At 40.4% G+C, this 19,455-nt stretch overlaps 1 protein-coding gene across 1 annotated transcript in view; it reads right to left on the reverse strand.

The window, feature by feature from the left end:
- tbck (TBC1 domain containing kinase) overlaps positions 1-19,455 on the reverse strand; it is a 42,042-nt gene that overhangs the window by 14,085 nt on the left and 8,502 nt on the right. Inside the window, exons 20-23 of the mRNA XM_071504239.1 lie at positions 19,053-19,138; positions 17,071-17,107; positions 13,186-13,347; positions 5,339-5,511 (exon numbers count right to left, since the gene is read on the reverse strand). Of these exons, the coding sequence (XP_071360340.1) occupies positions 5,339-5,511; positions 13,186-13,347; positions 17,071-17,107; positions 19,053-19,138 (458 nt within the window). The remainder of the gene's footprint in view (positions 1-5,338; positions 5,512-13,185; positions 13,348-17,070; positions 17,108-19,052; positions 19,139-19,455) is intronic.

The raw sequence follows: 19,455 nt of genomic DNA on the forward strand, positions 1-19,455 counted from the left end.
TTATAAATACTAGTAACTCATTAATAAATGATGATGGGTTTTACACTACACTTACACATATAGTAAGGCTCCCTTTTACCCGTTATAAATGGTAGTAATCAGGCCAAATTGTGAGCCTGCAGCAATGTATGAAATCTGTTATAATTTGTCTATAATTGTTTATTTATGATTTATAAAGTGTTAACAACCCAAATGAATCACCTAATTATAAACCATTTATTATTCCTTTATAAGGGTAGTCTTTTTGTAAAGTGGTACCCCGATTTGATTCATGTCTCATGCAGGCAGGTATTTCAGATGATGGGTTAAGAGAGGGTAAAAGAGAAGAAGGGAATAATATGTATTTACTGATAAGTAAATGCCTACTCCAGTCTGTTGCTGAGTCGCTCTTGTGACCTGTATCTGTGCACAGCTTTTTTGTCTAAATAAACACTAAACAGGTGGAGAAAATGACAGAGTGGGTGCGTCCATCTGCCTTTAAGCAACACTTTTAAAAGATTACTCACTAGAGCCAAAAAATGCCTTTTAGGCATATTGTATACATTCGAAAGAAAAGACCATGCACAAGCAGCTGTTATAATAGCCCATCAATGCTAATTATTTTCTGTACACATCATTAAAGAGTAACTGACAGATGAGTGCACAGCCAACATGATGTGTTTGGAAATTTTGAACATTTCTGTGGAAGGTCATCAGCTAGGTTACATGCTGTCATCACAAAATGTAAATCGTCACAAATCATTACGAAATACCTGTGGTTTAGTTTGATGGCAGCAAATCAAACTAACACACGGCTCAGTCATCATGCACTGTGGAAGCAGAGGTTCTACCCTGATGCCCAGAGCTAAGTGCTAGGCTGTAGACCGTTGTATTCACCTTGACTGCACTGTCTGTGACAGTGTCTGAAAAGTGGATGGGGATGACATTGGACAGCTCCATAGAGCTGAATGGGCTCATCTGTTTGGCTGGGCTCATATGAGATGATCAACAAAGATGAGTGGCGAAAACCTACAGATTTATTTCAGTAATACCAATAATGTCTCTCTCTTTGTGCACATACACATACATATATCCATACATATCCGATATGCTGACAAAAATAGGTAAAATATGCAGCCTGGGATTGCCCGGGGCCGACAGAGCACTGAGTGGTGACTTAAATGTCATGATGAGCAGCGCGTGCCAGCCGAAAATGGCTTAATGACACTTTCACATTTCACTGGCCTGACAGTGATGAGCCTAAACTGGAGCTGCTGATAAAAACACACAAATGTTGTGCTGTGTCTGTGTTTGTCTACGCACGAATGCTCATGGTACACAGTTGACAGAAAAATCTTATCACTTAAACATATTGAACTAGGAGCTACAGTGTTGTACGGCTTGATGGCAAGGTCAATGACTCATTTAAAGCGCCTTCACAGTGCGTGATTGTAATTGTGCTGAGATTTTCACATATCAATCATGGCGTTTGAGCATAATTTCTGAAACAAAAACACATTTTATCTGCCAAGTTTGCAGTCAGACAAAGAGAAGAAGAACATAGTTGAGGCTATGATCTGAGGAAAATGCTGACTCCAAATATCCTTCACAGCAGCCACACACATCCCAATTTCCACATAGAGGAGGATTTTAAAATGAAAAACCCTCCCAGCTTTTCTACTACTTCCTGTTCTGGCCACACAGCAGTTACCAACAGCACTCCAACATTAATGATTTTTCTTGGGAGGGGCAGGAAAACCAGCCTCCTCTCATGAAAATTCAATCCCTGTTTTTGCTGAGAAAGTACAGAGTTTGACTTGAGTTACAGCAACTAAAATATAATGTCTTGGTGGTGCATGAGCAACTTGCTTTTGTACTTAAGTGTAATGACTGAAACATTATTATTTCATATTTTGCTCAACTTTGTGAACCATGTATGGTTTTGAGGAATATGTCAGAGAAGTATTCATTCAACTTAGTCAAGTGGTGGTGTTGTATTGGATTGTATAATATTGAGAGATATTTCTAATAGTTGAAACAACATGTCATATTACCAGTAAATCTGTATGCAATAAGCTTCAATAATTACAATTTATTGCAGAGGTTTTGTATTTGATTGCACTGTATTATATAGGTGTGCATTTGAGTCTCAGTAAATGAAGACCTAATAAAGGTTTTACCCATTCACTACAGATCTTGGAGATATGACCTTTCCTAATTGGGAATGCTGCTTTCCCTCACTGTTCATGGGAAAATTTAGGGCACAAGTGCTGCAAAATTGGAACAAGGGAGCACTCCTGTTTACACATGGACATCAGTTTACTCAATCACTGAAATATGAGCTCCACCGGCTGTTACATGACAGTAAGCAAAACATCTGCTCATCCACAGGGAATGGCACAAGCCTCCTGTGCTCTGTATCACATTATGATTTATTTTATTTTCTCAAACCAACACCTGCCTCTTAATGTACATTACAATGGCTAGAAATTCCCAGATTTATCGAGTGTGTTTAGTTTTAATGAGATGGACAGCTTGTACATGTGGAGACACTTATAGTCGTGTTACATGAAGGCTGCTCTACTATGGGTGCCTCTCAGTACAGCAGTCTTCAGGTGCACATTAGCCATTATCAAGAAGGAATTAGAGACCATCTAATACGTTGATCAACTAACAGGAGACCAATTCAAGCCAAAGATTGACGAAACAGAGGCAATGTCATTAAGATAACAATATTTCTGTGCTTATTCCGTTATGTTTACATTCTCGTTAGTGACGAGAGAAAGGAGAGCTAGAGCGTGCTTTCCCCTTTTCATTTGCTCAGACCAGGCTGACTGGAGAGCAGCTGTCCAGTGAGATGGATGTCTGTTCACTACGAGGGCTGAAAATCTGCTGACAGAGCCTCCTGTTCTCTTAGCAGAGAGAGGGGCAATAGGGAGACACATAACAAAAACATATAGTACCTGTATATGAACCACTACAGTATCATCTGCAGTTCTACATGTCTCCAGTACCAGTGAGTATTCTGCCACTGAACTTGGTGCTGACACAACATTTTTAGGAGTTTCCTTTTGGAAATTTTTCATGCAAGAACTCTTAGTTCTTTTAAATCAAGGCTTGAGACAGTTCTGTTTGCCACTGCCTTTTATCATATGAAATTTGGGATTATTTATTCATAGCTTGCACTCCACTGCAGATGTGCTTTAACTTTTATTCTGTCTGTTTCAGTCAATTTTAGCTTAAAGAAAAGGTTCAAACTTCTTCCAAGTGTGTCTTACAGCAATCCTCAGGTGGCCAGACGAACACTGGTTCAGCAGGTTTTGCTTGCTGTAATCAGTCCTCTTGTTCATACTGGCTACGTGCGTGTGCGTGTTTTAACATGCCACATTTTGATCAGGTGAAATTACCTTAAATCAACCTAAGTCAACAACCTAGGCCCAGTTTATCCTGATCAAGGTTAACATAAGAAGCCAATTGAACATCATAATGGCAACTAAGGAGGGATTCTTTACAGACTCTTACGGACTCTAACTTCTCACACAATACGAACTTTCCCAGGCGTCAACTGAGAAACTTGAAATTCACTGAGTCAACAGTCTTCAGGTCAAATAATAATCTGTTCCAACAAGTGTAATAATGACTAATGAGCAAGGCCATTTCTACATCAACATTCACCTTCAAATTTCCCAGATTTCTTCTGTGCTGTGGTATTGTACACTTAGTCTTATGTGTATAGTATGAGTGCGTCTGTGGTCACTCCAGAGATGAGAGTGACATTTCAACCCAGTGCCAGAGTGTTTTCTGAGGAGGAGGTTGGGTGCAGATAGATGCGGCCATGGATCAATGCCACCACCCATACAAATGAGCCTCGGCTGAATGAGAAAGATTACAGCAATCACTTGGGCACACAGCAGATAGGGCTGACAAGAGTGTTTGTGAGCTTTCTGGACACGATGCATTCAGGTGTGAAAGGCAAACAGGGCTGCGCCGCAAAAACTAAACAAAGACAAAAGGCTTGTATGGAAGACAGCATCACATCAATAAACACCCCTCAAAACTAAGCATTAACACCTTTCAAGCTACTTTGTTTGAATACATGTTTGCTATGTGTTTATTTTAATTGCTCATACATCTGTATTCCTGAATCTTAGGAGGGACAGACTGAAAATCTTTGATGATATCTCACGCTTGCCCCTGTGGAAGATGAATGTACTTTGCTTTACACAAAAGCAAGTAATTTGTAATAATATTTTTAAAAAGTGCTATATAAATAAAGTTTTATGCTGAGATATTTTGACTGGTTGTGTTTGTAAAGAGAATGCATTTTTTAACAAATCAATATCTTTGCCACTTCGGGAATTAGAGACAGGAGCTGCCATGTACTGTATCGAACTCTAACTTTTGATTCCAGAGGAACTCACTCTAACACGAAAAATCAATACAGCTTAACAGGCCTACTGGGGTCGCTCTGTAGCTCTACAATCAGGTGTTGATTAGTGAAAAGAGCAGCTGCTGGGTAATGTGCAGTGAGTCACTCTTTGTGCAAATCAGAGAGAAAATGGATGGCAACTGTCCGACATTCTCGGGTTTTGGAATTATTTCACAGAGACGGAGTAAAATCTGTCTCACAACTTAAATTAGCTGCATAATGATACACACTTACTAAAACTTTAAAAAATTCTTAGGCAAAGATCACCCAGCATGTCAATACCTGTCTGTAAGGGTGAGACTGATTAAGATGTAGAAATGATGCTGCAGCCTTGCAGCACATATTTTATATAGTATAGTATTTATATATAATTATAGGATATTATTTTATATTTCAAATTATTAATCAGTGCATTTGAAAGTTATGTTATGTTATGTTATGTTATGGTATGTTATGTTATGGTATGGTATGGCATGGTATGGCATGGTATGGTATGGTATGGTATGGTATATATTTGGAATGTGAAAGAATGGATTTAAATAAAGCTTATACCTCTGAAATTACTCAAACATTACCCCTTATTTACCATGTTATTAGCAAGCTGAAATATAAAGTGTCACTTGTATATTGAAATATATATTGTCTGTATCTGTTGTGTCATGTTGAGGCCTTGAACAGTCGGCATTCAGTCTGCTGAATACAGGGTGCAGCATGAAAACAAATCACAGAAAAAACATAACACCAGGACAGAAATAATAGAAAACTTTCTTCCTGGTCAGTGTGAATTAACCTCAACAGTCACTGACTCAGGAGAAATGGGAAGTAGTGTGCAGATAATATTTATAGAGCTATAAAAGCTAACTAAAATTTCACTCCACTTCAAATTTATGGCATTTTTGTTTATGTGTGTGTGTGTTGAGTAAAACTCACAAGGTCTGTCTTGGGCACATCCTGATAGTCAGACGAGTAGCATGCTGTATTTTTCCCAAAGCCATTGTCGCCAGTGACCTTTGGCGGCTGAGCATGTTGTCGGTATGTAGCGCTCTTTGGAGTCCAGCAGAAGAGGTTGATGGATTCACGGACACAGCGCTCAATGTCGATTTCTGTGCAACAAAAAGCACAAGAGAAAAGCACAAAAATGTTACTTGCCAATATTAGGAGTTTCTCCCAACCTATGTGCAAAGTCATAAACAAATGGGCGGGCCCAACATTAGACCCAATATGTTTGTCCAACTAAAGATATCAAACAGGTATGGTGGAAATTAGCAGTGTTGCATTAAGACAGCAGCTTTTTACATCATAAGACTTAAAGTATTGGACAAATTAAAATTTTGTCCTGATGGCGGCACTAAACAAACAATTCATCATGAGGTCATGATTGTTGTATTAAATTTTATGGTGATCCATTCAATAGTTGCGAAGACATTTCACTTAAAATTTCAGAGGGGTATTCTGCTAATCTCTGATTTCTCAATTACCACTGATAAGATTTTACTTTAACAAATTATTGAACTGCTGTGTGAGAAAATGAATGAACAGGGTGAAAAGCACAAGAATGAAAAAATGTGATTCTCTCCCTTGAATCAGACATAAAGCAGCGGAAATTATGTAAATGTGTTGTGGGAGGTTTAGTTGAAGATGCAAGTAGCTTGACCTTGGCATTTTGCTGCCATTAATAATCTCGAGTAGTCATTCGGCTTCGACAGCAGCTCTTTAAGATAATGGCCATTGTTTAGCTGCTGTCCCTCATCAGAGCTCTTGTCTCAAAATAAGTTTTTTACTGCAAAGTAAAATTTCTTCTCTTCCCCCTAATGCCTCTCCAGCAGTATCCATGCTTCCCTTGCTTCTTGCATGGAGAATAGAAAGGATTAGGGAGCAGGGACTCACTGGATTAGCCAAGGATTTGGGTAAATTAGGAATTCTTTCCTTCACACTCTTTCACACTGACAGCCTCTCTCTTTCACTCCGCTTTTTCATGGATAATAAGCAAGTCTGGCTAATGAGCACTCCTTGGTATGACCTGCACCTGGGCCAGGCTCAAGTAAATTTTTATATAGAAGATGCACCCCCCAACCCCCCCAATCCCCTTGGTCTCACAGCGGCGTCAAGGTTAGGGGGTTGTCAGCTCTCAGGGGCTAGGACCTCACAGACTCAGTTACAAGGATCATTCCAGTGAAAACACACTGGTGGTCTGAGATTCCTTCACCAACAGGCTCACAGGCAGTTCAGGGAAACACATTTTCCCTCTCTAGGGCCACGAATGCTGCATGCAATCACTCCTGCTAAAAAAAGAGGGGATGAATGAGGAAGAGGAGATTGATAGCGGCTTTAACAAGCCCTGGGCTCAGCTGGGCATTCCAAGGCAGCCAATTCTGTTAAGGAGCAATTCTTCTTTTTAGTCAGGCAACATTACATTTTAGTAATTATGTATAGGCGTTGACTGTGGGCTGTGACTTGTTGCCACCAAGAGTAGAAAAGCATGATTAGTTAAGAGCAACTTGGGGGTTTTGTGGAATTGGACTGCAGTGCAAAGACAGAGCTCACAATAAGAGAGATGAAAGAATTTAGTGAATTAAAATAAATAGGGAAAGTTTGTTGTATTATAACGTTCCAACCTATCACGAACACATCAGGAAATAAAGAAAATGACTCTTGATCATTAACCATAGTGTATAAAGCTTGGTGGCTCTTTAATTGTAAACCGTGATTAAACTGATAATATTAAGTGTGTTGCTAGTGGGAAGTGACTATCTGTGGTCCAGGGGTTTGTCCATCCAAACATCCATCTTTCATACATAATAATGCCACTAAACATGCCACTAATCACATTTTGATAAAAAAAAAAACAAAAAAAAAAAAAAATGGTGCATGTTCTTGCTCTATTCCATTTCCATATTAAACTGATTATGTTAAGGTAGTATACTCTGATGAAACTTAGATGGATGACTAGCATTGTGTTTGTACAGCTTTAAGAAATGCATTATCCTACATTCCTAGAGGATAAAACAAAAGTTCCCTCTATCTGTTGAATAAGGGGTAACTGGGCTTGGTTCTTGGATAAAGGTTACCATAATCATTTCTTTACTTAGAATGGCTCTGATTTAAGTGATCAATCTGTTTTTATCTGATACTAACACATACAGTATGTCCTAACTGACCTGAAGTCATTAGCGATGGAAGTTTTAAGTTTTAATTTTAGGCTTAGGAGTAAAAGCATTTTTTCAACGTTCTTAGTCTTGGATATATTCTTTATCTCCCATAGGATTTAGAGGATTCGTAAAAGGTGCCTAACCTGGTAGCAGTGACCAATATAGACAATAATACCTAAATAGAAACGTGCATGCTTATTCCAGGAGGTGTGAAAAGAATATATACATTAACCATGATGGTTGCTTTCAAATTCTGAAAAGCTGCCTCAAATATATTGATGCTATTGAAACTTCCACTGGCTGAGTTTTTTGGATTTGGGATAATCAGCCCACCAACAAATTAATGCCCTATTTTCAGGAAACATGTAACTTGAACTGAAAGTCAGCAGAGGACAAAATAAGCACCTGGGGAAGCCACAGCTGTGATTGTTTCTGATGGACTTGAATCAAAAGATTTACCAAATTTAAAAATTAAACAAAATGTACATGATGTTGTGGCCAAATGGTCTGATGCACAGATGCACCAGGGACACTGAAAGGGAGAAACAGCAGTGCCAAAGCATCGTCCAAAATATTGCTGTAGCCAAGGCATGTTCATACTTGATAGGATTATACTAAATGTGTAAAGCTTTTTTTAAATTATTTTTTGAGCCTTTTATGTCATTAGACAGTGGAGACAAACAGAAAATGCAGGGGAATGATGTGTAGCAAATGGTCCGGCCAGCCAGGAATCAAACCAGGTACTCACTGCTCAGAACATTTGCATCCATGTGGTATGTGCCCTAACCATTCAGCTATCAAGTCACCCCAAATGGGTATAGCCAACATAAAACATCAACAGACTTATTGGATTAAAAAGTGCAAGGTGCATCTCTCATTTAAATCAACTGGTATCTGCCACCCACAGTGAAATTTGTGTACTATTTTTAAGGCTAGGTTAAATATGTTTTCAGTCTTTGACTTTCTGCATGAAATTGTAACCGGACCGGCCCATCAGTCCTCTGCATGTGTTGACTGCACGTCGGAAACCACTCCGAAAAATGACAAAATGACATTATCAATTCAATTTTATGGTTCTGAGTATCATAAACCAGTCAAGTGTCGCTCTAAAATGAGAACCTCTACTCCTTGCTAAGAGTGAGTGTAGGAAGCTCACAAATAACTCAAATTCTCTGAGGGCAGAGAATTCTTTCAATTTGAGCACAACTGTGGGAGTATCTGAGATGACTGATAAATTTGGCCCCAGGTCAATATTATAAGGACACTATAGATACAACCAAGGTCCACCTTAACCTCTGCTGTTCACTGCCTAACAGGATAGGATTTACTTGTTTTAAAATGCTGCAGACCAGACGATCAGCCAAATCCCAAATGCAAATGTAAATATGTCATGCCAAATTTGTCACGCACTCCCAAACACTAAACCTTCAGTATCAATGTTCTGCTTCTCCCTCTGTCTGTGTCCCTGCGTACAGCGTTGCCACGAGCACTCTCAGCAGCTCATGGTTGTTTCTCTCAGAACTAAACGTCTATAACTAGAGCCCATCAGTTCTGTGCCCAGCTCTGCTCATTGAGACAGATGCTAATGTCCCGTGAAGGAAGGCAAATGCCGCTGCATCATCAGTAAACACACACTTCCTGTCAGCCAGAGAGCCTCTCTGGTCCATTGTGAATCAATGAAGTCTCCAAACAAGAGAAAGTTATAGATTCCCTGAGGCTACAAGAGTAAGCAAATGGCAATTGCAAAATGAGATTAATTGGCAACAAATGGCAGGCAGAGGCGTCTTCCTGGCTCCGAGGCAAAATGTTGCAGCAAAGGTATAACCTGTTTCACATTTGATTTTATTTTACTCTGATACACTGAGTGTGATATAAATTTAGTTCAGCAATAATTTTGTCTTCTGTGGTAGTCTGGAGGGTCAAGCTGACTTAAGGAACATTTTGGTGAGGAGAAAGCTGTATGAAGGATGAGTTACAGTATGTATGACTCAAGCGACATATTGACAATCAGGGGAAGCAGTGGTTGAACACGACCTCATAGTCTGTCTCACTTCCCTTAAATCTGGCCCTCTCTTCGTCATCAGAATATTGGCAACTATAGACTTCACAGTGTTATGTGTAATAGGCTTGTCACTGTGAATTATGGTCACTGGCCCCACTTACTGCCTCGAAAGAGAGAAAGAGAGGAGTGTGCCTGATTCATTTAAGAGCCGCTGTCCTGTAACGTTATCTTGACCGTTAACTTTTATACTGACAGTTGTAGACAGAAAATAAAGAGAGGAGACTTTCTTTTTTTTTTTTTAATTTCTCAACCAAATGTCATGCATACTTATGAATCTTTCAAAGTCCATCCATCTCTTTCAACCACAGATTAAGTCAAAATGTCTACTGCAATGTCCTTTACCTTTTTAGCACTGACATAGTCATCACAACCAAGTACAAGCTTCCATCATGCACAGGCGAAATGGTAATCACGATGTGTATCTATTATTAATGTACCAGCAGATGATGAGCTACAGAAATAGGTTTGGACAGTCACTAAACAGCATGATGGCTCCCTTTAAAACTGCTAGTTTATAAAGTAAATACAGTGCTAAAATGTTTGCTGAAGGAAATCATTCATTTTCTCCTATAGGTCCTGAAGACAACATGCACGTTCAAAGCTCAAGCTCTGTGATTTTCCTTTCGGTCTGTGCTACCTAAGCTAGACTGAGTTTACTTTTCTTCTTTCTTTTATATTGTCTGGCCAGCATCAGGGTTTGTTTTTTCTGGCTTCACACATGCAGTTCATGTAGTTACAAGCATGTGGAGCATGTGGAGTCTGCTCTGAAACAAATGAATGTGAGCCTCAGTTGTATGAGGACATCAATTCTGCACGGCTGATGGCGGAAAGGAGCAGGTGCGGGCCACAAATCAAATATCTACCATAACTCACAGTCTATGTACTTTATGTGTGTGTGTGCATGTGGCTGTGTGTTTTAACTACATGAATGTGGTGAGACAGGGCACATACACACTGACCACCAAAACCTTGCTTCCAACAAAGGCTGACAAGCATTCGTATAATTTATTTATTTAACAAGGCCAAACCTATGTTTGCAACAAATGATCTACCCATTGATAAAGCACTGAATATTTACCATTTAACTATCAAAAAGGCTTAGGGAAGGAACAAGACTCAGAGTCTGCAGCCGGCTTAAGCACAGCGTTATTTTGAGATAAATGCTAACATCTCCATGCTATCGTGCTGATGTTGAGCAGATATAAAGGGTGACGTGGTCATCAGCATGGTAACATTTGTTAATTAGCCCCACACACTAAGTACAGCTGAGTCAGCAGAGAATATCACTAGTTTAGCAGGAATATTAGAAAATTGACCTAACTTTGACCTGGTGTTTGTCCTAGAAAGGTCAGAGGATCTTCATATTCAGTGGGCTTCATCCTTTCAGAAACATGAATGTCTGTATGAATTTTAATCCACTAGTTGTTGAGACAGCACAATCTGGACCAAGGTGGTGGACTGACTGACAGACAGACCCAAATTGCTAGAGTCATGCAGCTGGCAAGCCTAAGAGACAAATAAATAAACTCTTCACATTCCACAACAATAAACTCACTGTAGTAAGACCTACTGTTATCTAGCAGAGGTGATAAATGCTGTGCTGAGCTGTTTGGTACTTGATTGTTTTAAGCAGCCTGTGTCTGTAACAAGTTATATAAAACTATCTTGAGTGTGGACCAGAACATGGCTGGAAGCTTAAGTAAACAAGTTCTGTTTGAGGTCACTCCACAGCCCAGAATTCATTCCTAATATAGTTTAAGAGAGACTGCCAGATACGACACTGTAACTACCCAGGTATACACAAGCTGTGATAATGAGGTTGGCAGAGATATACAGAAACGAGCTGGCAGAAGCTGCCTCTCCCAGGAAATCTTGCCAAAGAAGCTGACTGCAGCTCTAGGCCAACATATTTTACCTTTATAAGGAGAACTGGCTCTCCTTTTCCCTTCCGCCTCAATCACATGAATCTGTTGGACCTGGGTAGTAAAGCACAGTGAAGTATGGCAGCACTGAATTTAGGCAGAAGGGGAGGCTGCTGGGCTAGGTTTACAGAGTACTCCAGTATCCCCTTTGGACAAATCGTCCCTGTCTCTGTTGGTTTTAAAACCCCAATGTCATCCTGCCTTTCAGCTAGAAAAAAAGAGGGCTAAGCAGCATTTGGAAATAGAGTTTTAAAGGAAATTGTTTGAGCTATCCCCCAGGCGAGAGGTACATTCTGAAGACATACATTATGAATGCTGCTCTCGGATTTTATGTCACCAATACTTCGCTGAAGTAATTGCTTTGTGCAAGTGAAAAGGAGCAGTAAAGTGGGCAGATATTAAGAGACACTGTTAGGAGTCCTCACTCTCTGTGGCACATGCAGTCGACAAAAACAACAAAACCCCTGGGGCAATGTGCCAGTGTCTGCCTGTAGCACGTTATCCCTTGGACCAGGAGTCAGTCTGTTAAAAATACTTCAAAAATATATGTAACCAATAGAGCAAAGCTAATAAGTATGCATTTCCATCAGCCCTGCATGATTAGAATCAAGCTTCTGAATTCCTCCTTGACTGGTCGGCCCTCCTCCTGTGTCTTAGTTAAGAAAGGAGGCTGAATAGCTCCTCATGCCTGTATTGCACTGATACCTGCAGGGATTAACAACCATACTGCTGAGTTAAAAGACCATTCCCCCCCCCCCCCCCCCCGCCACCGCACGGCCATTTCCCTAATGTGGCGTACTAAGAAGTTGAAGAACTATAATTCGCAATGTGTGACGCGATTTGTAATGAGTGAAAAAAAAAAACAAGCAGGTGTATCATGTGTGATGCTTCTTATGATGGGTTACAACCATTTTCATACTCTTCTTTTCTCTGCCAGTGCAATTTCCAACCATCACACCTTCAATCTGTGTCGTTTACATGCAAATCAGGTAGATGCCTCAGGCAGCCTGTTAGCCTCACCTACTTGTTAACCTTTAGCTTTATTTATTGGTGTCTATATCCATTTTTTGCATTAGTGGTTGAGAGCTGACAAAGTACGAATTAGTCTCTCTGGTTTATATTTGCTTAACTTAAGAGCCCAACAGCAACAACTTATTTGAATGAATATTGTATCAGTGTGGCCAAACAGCCCTCACGGACTAAAGATGAACTTAAAGCTCTGCAATGAAGATGAGATGAAGCAATGGAGACACTGGAGGACCACAGAGGTTATGATTTCAGTGTCAGACTATTCCCAGGGTGCAGTCGTTGACTGTTTGACAGATGCAGAGCCAAGTGAGGCACGCCTAGAGCACATCAAGGAGGGAGTATGTGCAGAGCTGCCTGCTTTGAGGATGTCATTAACTCAGGCACATCAGCACACATTAGTACTCCCAGGAAAAAAACACAGCATCCTGCAAATACCTCTTTCTGTTGCAGTAGGGCAACCTTCAAGTATGGTTTAGGAAAGACAGGGAAGAGTATTTTGGTATGATTTTTACTTGTTTATAACCACAGAGGTGCTACAGCTTAAGGCATGTAAAAGGTAATTGGCCCAAAAGACAGCGAATATGCAAAGATGTAAATCCCAGCTCATATTCTCACCTGGCAGGTCAGAGAACAGCAGGATGCACTCATTGAAGCCGTTGGCCAGGAGACGATCCCTGAGTTGCTGCAATATGGCCACACCAATACAGAAGGGGAAAGAGGAGTTGCCCAGCAGCAATGTGTCCCACAGGTGGAAGATCTTGTGCAGTGGAAACACATCTGTATGGCAGGGGCAGAAATAAACACAACAAGGCAACATTTTACAAAATGACTAAAAACAACAGTGCCTGAAAAGACAAATCCCTCATGGGATGCACAATAGGATCCCGCAAGCAGGACAATGGCATTCGCCAGGCACACGGTGAAAAATGGGGAATCGGTTGGTACATAATGAGTATGATTTGCATGTACATAGTATATTTACTTAACATGGCTCTATGGCTTCAAAATGGGAAGCTCACTAAGCAAAATTGTGCATTGGCAAGGTTGCCTAGAGGGATATTTGATGTGGGGGAGGCAGCTGGGAAAATGTTTTTAGGTGGGTGTTGTTGTGGAGAAATGACAGGAAGAACATCAGGGGGCTGAGGAGCTTTAGAGCAGGGAACCTGCACAGGTTATTTCGAGCCAAATAAAACCACATCCTGATAATGTATCCCACTGCAGTTATTATTTCAGTCATATTACTCTCAGTATTGGAAAATTTAATGTTTCCTCCCTATTGAGATTTATGCATGAGAACCAGCAATGTCCACCTGGTTATATCATATTGGGGTTCGTTAACACGGATGCAAGGCAGCAGACGTGTGTGTGGGCAGAGTGTGACTGTAGTGAGGCAGGCTGAGAGAGCAAGAGGGGTGAGAAGAGAAAATGCCTCAGAGGGTCCACGCCACATTAGCAGTCAGCTGAGCAGACTGGTGCGTGTGAGTGACAGGCAGTGTGTCTGAGTGTGTGTGTGTCTATGTGTGAATGGAAGATGACCTTCCAACCTTGTCTCATATTGGATTGGGGACATTAGCAGTCAGAGGGGCACACCTGAATACTGGACTCACACACTGCCTCAGGGGGAGGATAAGGGGTAAAAGGGTCACACCTCCCACCCTCAACCCCAGGAGTGGTCCCTCTCTCAGTGTGTAACTGAAGAATGAAATATCCCGCTGCCAAGTGCAGGGTTCAGAGAAATCAATGGATGGAGTGCATCAAGATTAATTTGGCTACAATTAGTCTAAATCTATCTGTAAGGGTCTGCAGACAAGCAAAGTTCTGATGTAACTACCCAAAATTATATCAAGAAGGCAAAAAGTTATTCAAACAGCTGTAGTGTATGATGGGGCCGCACTTAGAAGACACAGAGGTTAATTGCCTATAATTTAATTTGAAGCAGTGATCTGTGACCCCTGTTCATACGCTCATATTTCAGAGCTCCAGCTGTGCTCAGTGAAAGATAAAAGCGTAATGCTGCCATCAACTGACAAACCGCACGCTGAGAGACAGACAAAATAAAACCTTTATGTACCTGTCATGCAGCGCCTAAGGCCAGAGGACTCATACAAACACTGCTCATATTTCGGTTTCCACTAATAAACAAGGGTTTATTAAAAGGGTGGGAAGTTTTTTGTAAACATACTTTCAATAGTTCAATAGTTTTGCTAAAACTACACAGAATTTGGAAACCATAAATTTGCCCAAAGTTAAGTCATTTTACCTTTGACAAATTTGTATATGTAATATATGATCTGAATGTATCCTGCAAGAATGTGGATCCAATCTTCAGCAAATCTGGCATGCAACATCTTATCTAAACATTATCACAGAACTACAGGCACCCAAATCACCATCATAGTGATGTGTAAATGTAATGACCGATCTAAACTAATGCTAACTACATGGCTAGCTAAATCAGCACTTTACAATACTCACGATAGAAGCCTGTGAGTCTCAACAGAAGCTGAGCATCACAGGTTTAATGCAGGAGGCAGCAGGGTGCTTCAGGGCTGTTGTGCAGGATTCTATTAGACAAGTGCTTTTTGCTGAGTGTCTGAACAAATGTTCTCATAGTGAATAGCTCTGCCAAAAGGTCCTCATGAGCTCCTCTGATATTTGTTTCTGCCATTGTTCACTTTTTTAAAAAAGAATTTAAAATTTTGAGAAAAAACAAGCAGGAGGAGTTTTTTTTCCTGACCCATGTATCCAAGGGTGCACTCGAAGTTATACTACAGCCGGAGAAATTCCTGTGAAGGATGCAAAATTCAATTTATGACTTTGAAAATAGTAAAAATAAATAAGTAGATATTGGCATCTTAAGTTGTAGAAATATACCACACCCTCCTCCAGGTTCTCCTGAGGAAAGAAGCTTGCTGATAAGTATTGCTGAATTTTTATAATGTATCAAATCCATATTTATAAAAGGCTTTTTATTTTTACCATCCGGGAAGTCAGCACCTGGAATTGATTTTGTCTGCCCCCTCCTACCCATGTCTCTTAGACATACTGGATTTTTTTCCTTTTTAATATCACTTCAAACAACTTTTCATGGTCTGCAGGTTGGAATACATTAATTTTCAGCTGAAAAATCATGACAATGTGATCAATATTTTTGAATTAGCTGTGTGACAACCATCCCAACACCCACAATTGCTTTTATATTGTATTTCAACAAATCTCAACACAACAGGGTGTTATATTTCTATTTTCCTACATTGATAGTCTCAGTGAGTCACTACCTGGACGCAGAGAATGGTGCAGACTGCTCCATAGGGAGCGCTATAATAAGCCTGTAAAGACTACAGCTCAGTTTCGCCTCTCTGTTTAGTCACAGAGTCACAGAGACGTGACACTTGGAACAGACATGTGTCTGCATACAAAAGACCCTTGAATTTTAAAACAACATTATAATGTCCACCATGAATTTCTAGCAATTTTGGTCCATAATACCATTCATAGAGAAAAATAATAAGTGAATTATATTGCATGGGAATTACTTTACTTATTTCTATTAAAGAGCAGTCTCAATGACACAGTTTTATTAACCTGTTAAACAGTGGTGGAGGATATTGGCCCTCAGCGATGCCCCAAGCCCAGCCCACCTGGACCCACTGTCCAACCTTGCAGGATTTGGTTTCTCTGAGTGTTTACCAGAAATTTGATCTGATGTTTTTTATTCAGTCACTCAGAATACAAACAGCCAATCAAAAGAGGGACTCCGATAGAGCTCCAGAGAGAAGCCTGGGATAGGAGGAAGTAAAACTACATTTAGATGGATATCAAAACAATCAAATAAAACACTGGAAAAGTGTAAAATATGGGACCTTTAATGTTGTGGTTGGTCAGTGTAGAGCAAACTGTGGATAACTGCTTTATACACTTTTAGGAAGTTGAATCTAGATAATCATTTTATTACTTTGTTTTGGGTACAATACTTAAGTGAATATTAAAGCTTCTTAATTGCAAATTCAGTAAAACAATTGAATATGAGACAAGAATTTGTCATTGTCTCAGTTGTCATATATCCTGTGATGGATCAGCTGAGCAATAACTGAGTATTCCATCCCCTCTGGTACTCTGGTAGTTGGCTTTCTGATCTTTTTCCACAATGAGGAGAAACATTGCTGTGAGCAGCTGTCTTATCAGCTTTATGGGATGATGGGATTTTTGAATTTACTCCGTTACATTCATATTGTCGATGAATAAAGATGTGCTGGCAAAAATCTCAGGTAGAAATGTCCTGAGCATTCAAGTCCTTTTCCGTCAGGAGTGGAATTAATTAGCAGCTGGAACAAAGGTCACCAAGAGGAAAAAAAACACAAAAACCTACTTAACTTGTCCATACTGGAGCCCCTGACCTTTTCCATCTCTTTTATTGTTACTCTAACTGAATCAGACTCGAAATAGCCTAGTTTTAGATTATGCATATCCACATTGTGAGTACAAAGAGAAGCTACTTACGTGTAAACATGGTCAGGAACCATGGAATAGCATAAAGCTGCACGGAACAGAAGAAAAAAGAGAATAAGATATAAGCACATTTAGGAGATAATGTAGCATCCATCTGTATGTAATATTCAGGATGTCAATTCATTCAAATGAAATGAATGAACTGCTTTCTCACTAGAGAGATTCATATCTTTCAGAAACGCAACACAAGTGGCTGCACATCTCTACAGCGTCTGAGAAACAGAAACGGCAATAAAGAGCAAACTGCTGAGTTTGGTTATTAGTCAATGGGGAGAAATGTAACAATGAATCCTGTCCTCCCTCCCTCTTTTCATCGTCTCTCCTATATCACTCGCTACATTCCACACTTCCCCGGGAGGAAATGCATAAAACTGAAATTATAGACCACACACACACACACACACACTCCACCATTAACCACCTGTTCTCACACCTGCCAATCGCTGGCCACTGTCACCACGGCTCAGCAGCAGAGAGTCTGGAGCAGGTATTCTGGAGCTTATCTGAGCCAGTTAATTGATAGCTAATTGCAGGGGAGCTGGTGACTGTTCCGACGCCCTCTTCTGCATCCAGGAGTGATGAGCAAAAGAGAAAGCCACTGCTGAGTTCCAGCCTCAGTCTCAACAGCTTGGCAGCAGGACTGCAAGTCCAGCCAGATTGGATTAGTGTAGGTGTAAATGGCAGACCCAGGAGAGGAGAAGTGGCCAAATTGAAAATGGCTTGAATTAAACCACTGGCTACAGGCAATCTGACTCTCTGCCGATGGCATTACTGGAGCAGAGACCTTGAATGCCACAGTGTTTCCAAAGATTACTGGTGGTTTTGCCTGCTTGCACAAGATTTGTCTTTTTCTGAAAGACAAACGGTATTAAGCTAGCTGTGTTTTGGTATGCATATATGGGAAATCAAATCCATTTCTTTCTGCAGTTGCATTTGGTCTTTTAGGGCAGACCGATTTATTGCCTCAGTAAAACAACAGTTCAGAGTGTTCTCTGAAGTTCACAGAGGAAAAGGGGATTTAAGGTCTGAAAAGTCTAATTACTGGGATTGACATCAAGCATAAAAGCTGTATCAACAAAGCTTGTTCCAATATTATCCTGGCCTAACAATGAAAACAGGCATACAACGTCTCCTTTGAAAGGCAAGTCACTGCTGGTAGTACTGTGCATGCAGTAATTGTTAAGTCAGCATCATAAGGCTATGCAGAGCCAACATAGGAACAGGATATTAAATCACAAGGGGACATCTGTTCAAGGTGCAGTTTTGTTTTTAAAAAAAAAAAAAAAAAAGCACCAACGCCCACAAGTAACATTTGTGCAACAAGCCAAACTATCTTCCCTGATGTTCTTTTTTTACAACACAAATTATGACAGACAAGCACAGTTTGGTGCTTCAATTGCACCACTTTATAAAGGGAACTGCAGCGTCGCAAACTGCAAGGAGGAGGAGGAGGGGGCTTAGATCCCTGACTCCTCAGCGATAAGGACCCCACTTTTCATTGGGTAATGTCCCAGAGGCCGGCCTACAGGTGACACACATTCATCAGCACACTAACTGAAACCCTAGAGAGACAGTGGAGACTTTAACCTTGTCACAGTCTGAGCAGAGCTGTAAGAAGGAAAGTGAAGGGCAGAGAGAGGTGGCACAGAGTAAGAGGAATAAGGTAAGTCTGGCAGAGGACAATCATTAAGTGTGCCTGGCAGACATTAGTCGTTGTATAAATCATCACCAGTAGACTATAGGGAGAACTTGACCCTGGCAACAAATTCTGAAAAGGAGGATGTGGAACAAAAAATGTCAATGACAATGTACATAGTGATCTATGGATGGTCATTTACTTTGGCCCTGGTGCAGAGCCAGAAACTGGGATAATTTCTTGGTGTCTTTGACTTCCCATTAAAGGTAAACTTGCAATAAAAGACAAATGTTGTTATCCTCAGTTTGACAGGACACTTGCACTCTTGATAACTTACATCTGGGATGAAGCCAATCTCATTTAGATGGTTGCTTAGCTCTGGGTCATGGAAGGCGATCATTTGAGAGAAGACAGTCAGGTATTCTGAAACACAGGCAAAAGGGAAAAATCTACTGTGTAACTAAAACCTGAAAGGAAGTGAGTTTGAGCAAAGAGGACTTTACAGTAAGAGAATGCAAGAGGCATTGCAAAATACACAAACCCGCTAGTAAATGATGAGAGAGATAAATGAGATCTGATAGTTTTAGATACTTTTAGTGGACTATTTGCTGCCTTATGATAAAGAACTGTGGGGAAAAGTGGACATTTTACGACTGCTTTTTTTTTTTTTTTTTCTTTTCTGTGGTTTGCATGAACAGAAGGAGTCAGAAAACACGTTGCAGGTAGACTGCTGCTGCAAC

This window comes from Trachinotus anak, unplaced genomic scaffold (genome assembly GCF_046630095.1).
Source record: "Trachinotus anak isolate AG129_WGS33_773 ecotype Australia unplaced genomic scaffold, CSIRO_AGI_Tana_v1 ptg000019l, whole genome shotgun sequence".
Taxonomy (NCBI): Eukaryota; Metazoa; Chordata; class Actinopteri; order Carangiformes; family Carangidae; genus Trachinotus; species Trachinotus anak.